Source organism: Mugil cephalus, chromosome 1 (assembly GCF_022458985.1).
Source record: "Mugil cephalus isolate CIBA_MC_2020 chromosome 1, CIBA_Mcephalus_1.1, whole genome shotgun sequence".
Taxonomy (NCBI): Eukaryota; Metazoa; Chordata; class Actinopteri; order Mugiliformes; family Mugilidae; genus Mugil; species Mugil cephalus.
Window position 1 is genome coordinate 49,086,887 of NC_061770.1, and position 14,653 is coordinate 49,101,539.

General features: G+C 41.6%; 1 protein-coding gene across 1 annotated transcript in view; it reads left to right on the forward strand.

Moving 5' to 3' along the window:
• The first annotated feature begins 357 nt into the window (after positions 1 to 357).
• The window catches only part of LOC125013366 (macrophage mannose receptor 1-like), a 28,335-nt gene continuing 14,039 nt past the window's right edge, over positions 358 to 14,653 (forward strand). Inside the window, exon 1 of the mRNA XM_047594026.1 lies at positions 358 to 999. Coding sequence (XP_047449982.1) covers positions 972 to 999 — 28 coding nt within the window. The 5' untranslated portion in view covers positions 358 to 971. The remainder of the gene's footprint in view (positions 1,000 to 14,653) is intronic.

Here is a 14,653-nt window from a genome sequence, read left to right on the forward strand (position 1 = left end):
CCTGTGTCTGAAATAAAGTGTTGATGATGATGATGTTCTAGTGCGTGGACACACTATAGAAGAGTGTCCTTTTTCTGGCCTCCACCTCTGCCACGATAATCTGTTTCTGATGATGTGAAATGTTTCTTCTTACTTTTTGGGTCCATCTCTCACGTTCTCTCAGCTTCTCCGTTAACACCGCTCTCTTCATGCGCCACTAAACGGATCCTTATATAGAGAAATAGAGGTGTGCTGAATGCTGTTTGCAGACACGCGCCTGTCAATTTAGAATGGTTCTGATTTACTAACATACACACGGTGGTGAGAACAAAACTGGCCGGTACGCACGTGTCATGAATCTGATGCTGATTTTGCACAAGTACTTTTTTCTTTTTGCGTAGAGAAAGAACATTTCTGCTCACATATTAGTGAATGAGGCCCAATGGACTCGTTTAAGTGTCAAACACAACCATCTAACTACTGCAGTTGTGTCTGGTTGTTGAGCTATGACATGTAAAGTGATGCTTGCAGAGTTTAAAGTAGACTTCCTGATCCGATGCTTTAACAGTGACACCATCAGACTCTTTGTTATTGTGTCAACAGGCTTGAAGCTGATTAGGATTAATCCACAGTCTATGTGCAAGACTCCAGATTAAACCTGAAACACTTTTCTCCTTCTGAAAAGAGCAAATCAACCACATCTGTCAGTCCACCTGGAGACTTGAGTCCAAAACAAAAACCTACAGTAGTAGAAGATTGTTCAAGGTTGGTCAGTTGCACTGTTTTCATAGTAGAGGAGGAAGTTTTAGTCCTGTTTTGAATGAATTAGTATTTTCCACCTGCTTGTATTCCTCTTCCTGAAAACACAAGACTGTACAATGGAGCCAGTGTTGCATCTTTTGACAACTTGACATGACGTGTTTAAATGTGAGCTTCATCCAACAGAGACAAACAGCTGAAATCAAATATCAGTTTCATCCAACAGAGCAAAGATGCAGTGGAGTCTGCTCATTGTGATGGGTAAGTGGATCAGATCAACATCAACCATACTGCTGTATGTCTTTATATATCTTCACAATCACAAATCATTACAGCTTGATGAGGATTTGTAGAACAGCTGACACCACTGTGTTTGACATGTGAACGGATACATCAAACATCTACTTTGTTGCTTTGTTTGGTCCCTGCCAGGTCTTTGAGTTTCACTTAAGGAGGAAATAAACTGGGCTGAAACACAGTCAATAAAATGATTGAATTTGTCTTACAATCAGCTCTACGTCTGTGTTTTCTCTGATCTCAGGTCAGTGTTACTTCATCACATGTCAACTCTACCAGTACCACTATGTTAAAGATACAAAGACCTGGACAGAAGCTCAGGAGTACTGCAGAGAACATTACACTGATCTGGCCACAGTGTCTAACATGACAGACATGAAGAGACTCCTTGAAGAATCTACAGGGAGAAAAACTGAAGCCTGGATTGGACTGAACAACAGAACAGATGTCACCAGGACATGGCACTGGTCTCTACCTGGAGTGGAGTTTAAAGATAATAGAACAAGATGGGCTGATGGTGAACCAAATGATGTTGGAAATATTGAGAACTGTGTTGGAACTAGAAACAGCAAATGGTTTGATTACCCATGTACATCACAGAAACCTTTTCTCTGCTACAATGGTGAGAATACTAGTCTCTACTAATTCTGGTTTGTTTTGTTTGTTCATTTTTTCTTGATTTATTGAATATTGGTGATAGAGTTCACACAACAGTAAAAGAAGAATCATCATTTTTCTTTCAGCTAAGTTATAATGAAGGTCACAGGTTATAATATGAGTAACATGACCTGTTGGTGGGAACTAAATTCTATGAATTCTGGTAGGAGATATGGCCACAGTTCAATCAGTATATTTTATTGTTGAGTTGACATCAGCAGGACTTTCTGATCACATGATTGTGTGTTTTCATCACCATTATTGATTCAACTTCTTTAAGACTCTTGGAGAGAAAAATCATTTTCCTTCATATTCAACAGTTTTTTATGTAGTGATAATTTCATGACGTGGACAAAGACGTTGATGACGACTATGATTGATGTTTGTGTGTTACTCCACAGAAAGTGGATCCACAAAGATCCATTTGATTAATGAAACGAAGAACTGGACTGATGCTCAGAAATACTGCAGAGATCATCACACAGACCTGGTCAGTGGATTGAACCAGTTAGATCAAGTAGATAAAGTAGAACTCAGTGATGACACAGCCTATTGGATCGGCCTGTTCAGAGACACCTGGAGGTGGTCAGATGGGAGCAGTTCCTCTTTCAGACACTGGGATCAGACTCTGTCACCAGGAGACAAATGTGCAGTGACCATGTTGAATGAAGGAGGAAGATGGAAGAACGCCAACTGTACTGACCAAAAACCTTTCTTCTGTTATGATGGTGAGTTTTTAAAGATCCATGAAGATAAAGTAACATCTCCACATTTAGCTCCAGAACTGGAAACTGTCTGAAGATCTACCAGAATCTATTATTCCACAATACTCATCTATTTATGTTTGAGTTAATGTACAATTATTTTAGACATAATTAAATCTACTCTACAACAACGTCCCAAAAACATATTTGGATTCAGTCTGTAATTTAATTTCCCAGCTGCATGGACACATGCATCAAAATATCAGAATTTGAAGATAAGTCACCAAATAAAAAGAGACTTTGTTTTATGCTTTTAAAAGTCTTTAATCAATCTGACCATGTCTTTCAGTGACAGATAAAGTGATCCTGATCAAAGAAAATAAGACCTGGGAGGAAGCCTTGTATTACTGCAGAGACAACTACAATGACCTGGTCTCCATCACTAACCTTGATGAACAGAGATGGGTTCAAGAGAGAGCCAAGAACGCCTCAACTCCTTTTGTCTGGCTGGGACTGCGCTACACCTGCACTCTGGATTTCTGGTTCTGGGTCAGTGATGAGGTAGTGAGCTATAAGAACTGGGCCTCAGATGGAAAGAATGATGACTGTGACATGTCTGGAGCCATGGAAACAGGAGGAGAACATCAGTGGGTCACAAAACAAGATAACGAGACGTTTAATTTCATCTGTTCTAAGTCTTAGACTCATTGATAACTGTCTTTTTATTCATATACTCTGAATGTTGGTTGTGTATTAAACGTATTCTTTCCATCTGTCTTGAATGGTGAAGTGGGAAATGTAGGAATCCCAACCTGAAATGTGTAAAAGCTGTCTTCAGATTGTGAGAGGAAGAAGCTCCACTATAGTCAGTTGTAAAGTAGTGCAGCTTTACTGTGGATGTTTAAAGTGGAATAAGTGGATAATGTGATGTGATGATGTTAACACAATTATCATGGAACTGGTGCAGAAACACCTGAAAGACTCCAGGTGTCAAATAACCAGCACCATTTGTATCTCAAGTGTGAAGTTTCTCCTTCTTTCTCACTTTCTCTCCTTTCTAACGTGTAGACTTCTCTCACAACACTGAGCTCATTTGCTTTCAAGAGAAAACAGGGAGACTATGTTATGTTGAATCTTTTGCTGATATTATATTCTATAAAATGACATGTATGTTATGATCAGTTCCTGGGGCTTGCTTTAAATGGATAGTTGAATTGTCTGTTGTTGAACCTGTTAAACCATGGAGTGGCCTCTAATGTTCATTTACTTCAGTTTGTTCATCTACATCTTATCTACCATTGAATACATAGACACAAGTTTAGAAGATGAACCATTTACCCAATGTATGTAATGACAAACCAAAAAATATAGAAAAGAAATGAAAAGCTGTACGTTGTCATTGGTTTTATTTCTTTGAATTCATCTTTTTCTGTGTGAAATGTCAGCGTCATGAAGATGCTGTTTAATTCTACTAATATCTGAGCAGTGAGGCTGGAACTGTTCTAACAGATGACTGGTCTTTAAGTGAAATCTAAACACTTTACCTTCTGGAAGACAGAGACGGAGACAGACAGCCATTAACACTCAAACACACAGAGTCAACACTCAACACTGCAACATGGAAACTAGCAAAGAAAGACCTTGAACCTCCTGAGGTGACAGATTAATAGTTTTTATTTAAAATCTGATTCATGTTACATAAAATGATCATTTATAATGAGACAATCTGAAATCTAGTTTATTTCTCACTTTATTTTGGTCATCAGAGGAAGAAGAGGAAGCATAAAGTCCACATAAGACTCTCCTTCTGAGGATGTTTCACTTTCCTGCTTCTCTCTGGCCACATGTTTTCATTCTGACTCTTCTCACAGAGCTTCATTTCTTCAGGTTAGGAGAGCATAAAGAATGACAAACCAAAAAAAAAACTTTATTACCAAATACAATTCAACAAATCACAGACCCACTATTAACTTCCCATGTGTCACTAACAAAGCAGGGGTTCAGTACACAAAAGTCACAGTGGTGCACACTACATTCACTAAGGAGTCTTCCACACTCCATGAATCAACACTCAGTCTGCACACATGCACACATGCACACATTTCACTGCAAACGACAAACCAAGTCACTCCTTAAGCTGCACTGAAAGACTGACTGGGACCTGACCTGAGGGAAGTGAGCCAATAAAAAAAGAAAGCTAGTCCACCCAAAGGGCAGTACCCCACATCTTTTTGCCCACTGCCAGCTCACTTACCAGGGCGGACTAGACAAAGGAAAAAATAACACAATAAAGCAAAGGAAAATCAACCTCAGTGGCCCCGATGCTCTGATGGAAACAAATATTAATCTTAAAATACTTCATCACAGCAATTAAAACACACACCATCCGTAAACATTTAAAATACCTGCTATGCTGATTATGTCCTGACAACTAGCAGCTGCTTTCAGACTAACAGGGACACAGGTCTAAAACACACCAAACAGGAATTCTCACCCACATTTAACAGTTCAAAACACAACACGAAACGACTTCAGCCGACCCATATTCCTGGATTCATGTCCCCTGTCCGCCAACATGAAATGAGCTGTGCACCTGCCTCACTCCACCAGCCTGACCCAACAGTCACCACAAAGACTTTTCCTCCTATGGCAGCAGCCATATTGACTAACTGTGGCCCCTCCTTTCCCCCACTTGGTACCACCAAGCACACACTATAATTCACAAAGTAAGAAAAGCTGTCAAAAGTGTAAATCGCCCTGTGACATCAGAGACATCAGAGAACAGGTGGTGGTGTCAGTGGCAGATGATGGAAATGAACAGGTTTCTCCCAGTCTTTAACTTTAGAAAACTCATGTGAACATCCAGGAGCAATGCAGAACATGCCTCCTTCCATTGGTTTTGGAATCTGCTCCTCTTGTCCTGTCATGTTCAATGTTTATGTAGTTGCTCAGTCCGACCAAGAGCTGGACAAGTTGAGCCAACCACTCCAGTGGTGGTGCCCTGTGTTTAAACAGTCAAACTCAGAGGATTGTGTGCTCTGATTGGTTCTTCTGTTGTTGTATTAGTGCGACTATATAGTAAATGAGGCCACTACTTCAATACACTTCAGAGTTAAAATAAATACATGAATTACTCTGATGTCTCGTATTGTTTATGAAGCTATGATTTGAAATACACCGCTTTTTTAGATACACCAGACACATGAGGGGTTTTTCTTTAGGTATTTGCACAAAGTATCGGTATTGGACGGGTATCGCCGTAACCAGCCTGGATTTTACTCAGTCGGAGTAATGGGATCAGAGAGGACATCTTAAAAGGAGAGAAGTCGTCTCCAGGAATTGAACTGGTTCAGAGCGGCAAGGTGTGGGGTTGGTGTTCCTGTAGAAGAACACGGATACACATGTCCAGGTCAAGGTTGGTTTATTTAGCTGCGGTCTGTAGTAACAATACAAAATGAGCATCAACATAGCAAACACCATACACAATACAGAAAAACATAATGAGTTAACTAAGGTTACTGTGTTCAGCACTCAACTATATAATATGGATGTGAAAATAAGACAAATAACCCCACAAGACACGCAGACCACATGACTTAGCTTATTAGCTTTGACAGCACTCCAGGTTGAGACAACATTAGCTAATGCACAACTAAACAATGCACGTTAACACAAAGGTAACATCCAACTTTACAGCTTAACATCATTAGACTCCCATTGTGGCATTTACACACAGCAGTAAACCAGGTAGGTACAGGCAAATGGTGAAGTAAAGTCAATGAAACAGTTCTATCATCGGGAGAAAACGACTGCAGTCACACCATCTGCGCTTCAGAGAGGCACGGTCGTGCTACACTTGAAAATCGAGTGCCCCGTCTACATGGCGTGGTACGGTAAAATGCGTGTGAGCGATTAAAAAAACTGATCAAAAAACAACAAATCAAATTGTTTTCTGCAGACTCCACCTGATTCTTGTTCTACATGTCCCCAGATACCTCACACAAAGGACTTCTCTGGTGTCCCAACCACACCTCCCTGGTGAAGAGCCTGATAGCAAAGGCAGGACTGAAACCCATCTACATCAGGGAACTTCTGTGCAAGATGAAAACAGGCTGAATCCGCTTGGTCACAAGTATTGTGGTCCATGATGCTGATCATTTGGTCTTGGTGAATGAAAACTTGTTTGTCTAATTTGATGGCTTGGATGACTTCCTCTGGTGAAGCTTTGTCCAACGTGGTCCATGGCTCCTTTGCTTAGACATTTCTTTCATCAGTCTTGTCTCACAAAAGTGTTTGGTCAGTTTGTGTTACCTGTTCATGCCATGTGGATTACATGAATCCAGTTACTATTTGGATAAAAATGTGGTTATGCACACGGAGCTGAGACAGAGCATCCAAGCACCCAGGCCGAAGGGACCCAAAGGACGGCACCCCCACGGACAGACAGGAACAGCCCCACGCATGGCAGCCCCCCACGAGGAAACACTGGAGAACTAACAGACTGAGACAGTACAATGTGGTAAGAAATAGGAAAAATAAATGAATAAATAACGGACGGACTCTGGCTATATTCTTAAGATGGTAAAAACCTTTGTTAACCTAAAATCTTCGTTATGTTTTTCATATGTATGGAATGAAACTAAGCTCAGAGTCAAAAATCACGTCCAGATTCTTTACAGACTGCGAAAGGTTAAAATCCTGTGGTTTTGGTAAAAGTTTCTCTCTCTGGTGTTCAGGACCAATGACTAAAACCTCTGCTTTGTCCTGGTTGAGCTGCAGGAAGTTCTCTGCCATCCATGACTTACTATCTAAGATACAGTTTAAAAGGGCATCAACAATGAAAACCTACCAAGACCTGTTGATTCACAGCCACAAGAAATCCTCTAAAATGTTCCTCTGGTGCTTTGTCCTTTATTGACAGTCCTTGTGGAGACTGACATCTGCTCTTGGAGGCTTTCATCAGGAATAATTCAATAATATTTGGAATGATGATGACAAAAGCTGCTACCATCTTCTCTTTAGGTTAATGTGAAATCTACCTACTAAACGTAGCCTGAATGAATCGGGGGGACCTGATGACGACCTGGACATAAAGTACTGAAGTAGGGGGACCAGATGTCCTCTTTTTCCTGGACATGTCCTCTTTTTTAGACCTAAAAATGTGACAAACTCAAACTTTGAAACAATTTCCGACTTGTCCAGGATTTTGTTGTGCTACAACCTCAAACATGTTTACATCAAGCTTGTGTTGAGCTTCTCTGTGTGTCCCCGACTGAAGGGTCCTCTTTGTCCCAGACTCAAACCTGTTGAGCTCCAAAGTATTTTAGAATTTCTCTGGTAAAGACAAAGCTCCTTAGTTAACCAAGCAAATAGACCATAAGCACATATTCCTATTTAAGAATTGCAGTGATGTTGCACTAACACACAAACTCAGAACCTGTTTTATATGAATCATTGTTATGTAGTGTCTCTTTAAAGCATGTACCCAGTAACAAAGAGCTTTCTGAACTGATCATACGTAATCCTAAAGTCATGTTAAGAGGAAAATATCTGAGAGACAACTTCCACTGGAGGACGACGTAGCAGACATCTGCACAACATTGTCACAGACCGGCTCAAAGTCCAGACCAAAGGAAGCCAGGAACAGACAAGGTCCTGATAGCACTAGTGGGCCGTCACAACATCAACAACAAAGCTCCCTCCCTGCTAACACCTGACTAAACTGACTGACTGATCTAGACGTGTGGATTTTACAATCAATACTCACATCAAAACATTCATACCAAGTCACACCGCTTTCACAAGAAATATTAATACTTTCATCACAACAAATCTCTGATCATCTCATCTCATCTTCTACTACCACTTATCCTCACTAGGGTCCCAGGGTCACTGGAGCCTGTCCCAGCTGTCATCAGGTGAGAGGTGGAGGACACCCTGGACATGTCTCCAGTCTATCACAGGACTAACCTGAAGACCACTCTGTCTGGTCCAAGAACAATTATATCCAAGTCAGAGCGACTCTTCTCATTTTCATCTTTGTTTCAGAGGTTTTAAAACGTGATTTGCTCAGATTTTCACTTCACTTCATTTGCACAGATTGTCTTTAATACAGTCTGATATTTAGCAGCTGCTTTAATTCTTTAATTCTTCTCCACAAAGTTCATTGTAAAAGTCATCACTTTCATATCCACAAGTAGACGTCTAAAAGTATTGCTGTGGTGGTATCACGTGGTATCGGATGGAAAGGAAAAATAGTGATATCACATCACTACTGGAGGGACAAATAAACACACCTGCTAAAAACTCTGCGTCACACCTCCCCCCTCCACCACACGTCATGAATAAATGTCTAACCTTTACCCTTTGACTCACGTTTCCAGCTAACGGTGCTACAGCGACACCTGTGACTCCAGGAAAAGTAATTAGTCAAAGAGACGAACTGACAAATCTGAACCATACAGTGTTTCTAAGAAAAACAACCGACTGCGCATGCGCATTGGTGATTACCCATAATTCCAAGGGGCGGGCGATGCAAATTACCAGCTAATATCTGGCGAAATCGAAAATTTAAATAATCCACAATTAAAACAGTGCCTGGAAAGTGAACAAAGCAGAGTTTGTTAGACAAATGTATTAAACGTGGTCAGTGGAAAAAAGTCTGCACCATAAGTCAGACGTCGTTGAATCGGAGAGCTTTTTATACTTCCTGATATCCAGTTTGTTTTTTACGCTTATCAACATGTTGCGATGTACTGTCACATTGACCTGTCCGTGGGTAAACCCACCTGGTTTCCTGGCTTTCTGGATGATCTCACAACGAGCTGCTCGTTGTAGTAATTGGATCACATTGCTTGAGGACGTTAAGGGCATCAATGTACAGCTAGTACCAGGAGAGGCAACTGAGGTAAGCTGTGTTTTTATTATTTTTTTATATACATACTATGACCACAGTTCTTTATGTTAAAACCATCAGTCTGGAAAGTAGACTGAATGTGTGACCAGCTTCTTAAACGGGTTTCCTTTATTTTGTGATTCGTTTGAATACAGTTTAAAAGTCAATACATTCTTTTAGCTCTTGTAATGATTCTCCATATTTGTTCCAGCCTGGGTTCGAACCCCTGATCTTTGACTCCATACCAAATCCTCCGGAGCAGGTAAGTGTGTCTTTGGAGGCGGAGCGTTCCAGGGTTCCCTAGCAACTGATGAGACGTGATCTTAAAAGAAAACACAGTGAAATGAAACAGTTTGATGACTCACGTTTCCAGCAAACAGTGAAACTAAACGCTGTTACAGCCATTGACATATATACGTAGAGGCTGAATTCATACCTGTCAACACTGGGCTGTGAAAAAGAGGGAGGTTTTCTGGGGTAGGGTTTGGAATGCTCCACTCGCAACATCCCCGACCTGATATAAACAAAACGACTTTTAATGAGCCTTGAATCTATAGCTACAACAAAATGTGCTACAATGTACATCCCAGAATGTCTCTACAGCCTTCTTGGAGAAAACATGTTCATACAATATACAATTATACACACAATAATAACAAAAAAGAGGTGGTGGTGGTGTGGATGTGTGTGTGTGTGTGTGTGTGTGTGTGTGTGTGTGTGTGTGTCCAGGACTTTCTCTGGTTCTCTTTGTCACCCAACGACCTGTTGTAGTTGTAGGTGTCAGACTTTGCAGCTTCAATCAGTTTCTTGGAGGGAACATACCGGTACTTGTGGCCAGGGCTGGTCTGGTTTATGTGGTGAGAAAGAAGTGCACAAAGAGTAGTATTATCCAAACTCATTGTGTTTTGTGTTTTCATTTGGCCCAAGTCCCATCCACTAACGTGGAGGAGGTGGAGCTCATGACCTATGCTGCTGCCAGACACCAGGGGGAGCTCTATTTGCTTTGGCTTCTAGTCAATCTTTATACAGGCTATGGTCCAGACATGTAAAGAATGAAAAATTTAAGCTGGAAACCAATAAAACTAGAGGAAAACTTCATGTCATAGGACGATACGGTGAAGCTTCAGCTCTCCCCAACACGAGTCGACTCTTCTCGTTCTACAAGGAGAACAACACATCACTAGTGACGGTACAAGTATGTTTGACTGTTTTTGTCATTCTTTGCCAAACCTAAAGAGGTGTTGATAAAAGACGTGGCTGAAGAGGCCTGAGGAAGAGGTCGCTGCTCTTCTGCTGCAGAACCTCTCTTGTCTGTTTGCTTTTAGACATTTATTAAAACAAACTTATTCTCCACCCAAACATACTTTGACTTGCAAATGTTTTTCCCTTGAACTTATATCCAGTTGTTTTCCATGGCAGTGAAGAGCCTCTCTCATAAGAGACACGTAACAGACTTCTGTTTATGAACAGAGTTATTTGTATTACATTTTAATATTGAAATGATCAGAGCAGAACTTCAACTGTACCTGTGTTTGTACAGTATGCAGTATTTCATTAAGCTCAGTCTACACCAGAACATCAAGGAGAGACATCGTAGTAAAGCTGAGGACAGAAGTAATCAACAGATTTAAGTTAAAACTCTGTTATTTCATTCCAAACGTCATGTTTGGTGTTCCATTGTTGTCTTAATATTATACTGTACCAGTCAAAGGTTTGGACACACCTTCTTATTCACTGATTGGCTCAGAGTTACTTCCTGTCAAGACAGTTTTGTTTTCTGGGCTCAGTAAAGTTAAGTGAAGTGAATTGAAGTTAAGTGATGTAAAATATGTGCACAACATCATAGCCATGTGACCGAGGCAAGCATCTTGACCTGCGTCAAGAGTGAGTCATAGACAGATGTAGCGGAGACGATCCGGTAATAAAACATCGTTCAGAATCAGATACTAAACACAACGAAAACAATGTAAGTTATGTATCGGGACCCAGTGGTCCTCAACCCCCGGGTCCGCGGCCGGTGGTTGAGCAAAAGAGCAATAGAGCACCTTTGGGATGTGGTGGAATGGGACATTGGCATCATAGATGTGCAGGGGACCAATCTGCAGCAATTGTGTGATGCTATCATGTCAATACAGACCAAAATCTCTGTGTTGAAAGATGCTACGAAGAATTAAGGCAGTTCTGAAGGCAAAGGTGGGTCCATTCTAACAGATGACTGGTCTTGTGAAGTAAAATATAATTATAATAACATAATAAATTTTATTTATATAGCAATTTTTAATGGTACTCAAAGACACTTTACATTTACAAAAATTATAGTAGAAAACAGCAGAGACGGTATAAAAAACACAGAAAAACAATATAAAACACAGAAATTATATCTTGGAAGCTCGTTTAAAAAGGTGTGTTTTGAGCATTGATTTGAACGTTGGGAAGTGTGTGCATGTACGGATGGGTTTGGGGAGTGAGTTCCAGAGGGAGGGGGCAGCAATGGAAAAGGCTCTGTCTCCCCAGGTTTGGTGCTTGGTCCTTGTGGGTGGCGTGAGGAAGTTTCCTTCGGATGAGCGGAGGTCGCGGGAGGGGGTGTGGTGATGAAGAAGGTCTGTAAGGTAGGGGGGTCCAGGGAGCAGGTGGAGGTTTTTATTCCAGTCATGATAGTTGTGAATTGTCCTGGCGATACTGGAAAGAAATGGGTCAGGCACTGGCCCCCACCTCTGATCGTTGGGCCTCCACCTCTGCTAGCTGGGCTCCCACCTCTGCTAGCCGGGCCTCCACCTCTGCTAGCTGGGCTCCCACCTCTGCTAGCCGGGCCTCCACCTCTGATCGTTGGGCCTCCACCTCTGCTAGCTGGGCCTCCACCACTGTTAACTGGGCCTCCACCACTGCTACCTGGGCCAATACCACTGCTAGCTGTGCCTCCATCACTGCTAGCTGGGCCTCCACCTCTGCTAGCTGGGCCTCCACCACTGCTAGCTGGGCCTCCACCTCTGCTAGCTGGGCCTCCACCACTACTACCTGGGCCAACACCACTGCTAGCTGGGCCTCCACCTCTGCTAGCTGGGCTCCCACCTCTGGTAGCCGGGCCTCCACCTCTGATCGTTGGGCCTCCACCTCTGCTAGCTGGGCCTCCACCACCGCTAGCTGGGCCTCCACCTCTGCTATCTGGGCCAATACCACTGCTAGCTGGGCCTCCACCTTTACTAGCTGGGCCTCCACCTTTACTATCTGGGCTTCCACCTCTGCTAGCTGGGCCTCCACCTCTGCTAGCTTGGCCTCCACCACCGCTAGCTGGGCCTCCACCTCTGCTAGCTGGGCCTCCACCACCGCTAGCTGGGCCTCCACCTCTGCTAGCTGGGCCTCCACCTTTGCTAGCTGGGCCTCCACCTCAGCTACCTGGGCTTCCACCTCTGCTAGCTGGGCCTCCACCTCAGCTACCTGGGCCTACACCCCCATTAGCTGGGCTTCCACCTTCGTTTACTGGGCCAACGGTAGGCGGAGGTCTTTTGGCTGATGTGGAAACAAGCAGTGCAAAGCCACTTGCAAACATTGCCAATAAAATAAACAAGAGGCTGCCAAATCCTGCAATATTAAAACACCGTAAATTTAGGGTGTTTCAAACCGTCAATAACTCTAAACTAATATGGGATTCAATACATAAATCAAAAGGCATTCTCTGTGCACACTTAAATATACGAAGTATTCTACCAAAAAGTGATCAGGTCCATCACCTTCTCACCGACTCTAATATTGACTTCCTCTGCCTATCCGAGACATGGCTTCGTGAATCTTCGCCCTCAGCAATACTGTCTGTTCCTGGTTATAAAATTTTCAGAAAAGACAGACAGGGTTCCAAGGGAGGAGGTGTTATGATTTATGCCAAGGACACCTTTAACTGCAATGAGATATATGTCACAGATGAAAATGGATTAGAAATTCTTGGACTAACTGTTTCCTTGTCACAGCAAATGTCTTTTATTCTTATAGTTATTTATAGGCCTCCTTCTTCAAATGTGGATTTTTTTGAAAAGTTGGAAATTTTATTGAAACAACTCAATCCTGCAAAAGAGGTGATAATAATGGGTGACTTAAATGTTAATTGGAAAGTTAACAAAGTTAGGAAAAATTTGAAAAAGGTTATGGATGATATGGATATGACTCAGGTAATTAATGGCCCTACAAGAATTACAAATTTCACGAGCACCCAGATTGATTTAACTTTTACTAATAGACCAGAAAGGATTTTGAAGTCATATAATATGCTCACAGGAATGTCTGATCACAATCTTATAATGATCACAAGAAAATTAAATAAAAAACGCTTCAAACCCTTGGCCGCCACTGAACTCTATAGGATACCAAAACAGGAACAACAAAACTTTCAAGACTCAATCAAAGAAGTAAACTGGGATGAATTGTTCACCGGCAAAAACTTGGATATGGATTGTTCTAATATGGCTAATAAAATACAACAAATAATTACACAATTTACACGGATAATTAAATTAAAAGCTAGAAAGAACAGCCTTCCCTGGTTAAACAGATCTATTCTTAAACTCATGAAAGAACGAGACAACTCTTTGAAGTTGTCACTCAAATTAGGGCACAACAGACACCAATTTGTTTCGTTGAGAAATAGGGTAGTGAAAGAAATAAGAAAGTCTAAAGCTGACTTTTTCATTACTGCCTTGAGTAGTGCAAGGGGGAATTCTAAAATAACCTGGAATTATATTAAAAAACTATTGGGTGATCCCCAAAAAAACAAAACAAAACTAATGCAAATTAAATTAAATGGAAATGTCTTGACAGAACCTCAAGTGATGGCTGATGCTTTCAACAACTACTTCATTGAGTCTGTGTCAGAAATTTCTGATAAGTTCACAGTAAAACAAAGGAGGGAATACCCTGTATCGTCTGCAACGCAGTCTTTAACCTTTACAAATATTACTGAGACTAAAGTTATTGATTTAATTCGATCACTCAAACCATCAAAAGCAAAGGATGTTTTTGGAATGGATTCGAACATGCTCAAAGATCTAGGTTCAGCTCTTGCCACTCCGATTGCCTCAATCATCAATCTTTCAGCTTCATCGGGTCAATTTCCAAAGGCCTGGAAATCTGCCATTGTTACCCCTGTCTTTAAATCTGGTGACCCAACATCTCTGCATAACTACCGCCCAATAAGCATTCTTCCAGCCATTTCCAAAATCGCAGAAAAATGGGTGTCACAGCAGATTGTCCATCATTTAAACAGCAGCTCCCCCTCTCTCCATGCCATGCAGTTTGGTTTCAGATCCAAGCATTCCACTGAGATGGCTACTTGCTTCCTTATTGAGAAAATAAAAAAATTTCTCGATAAGGGTGG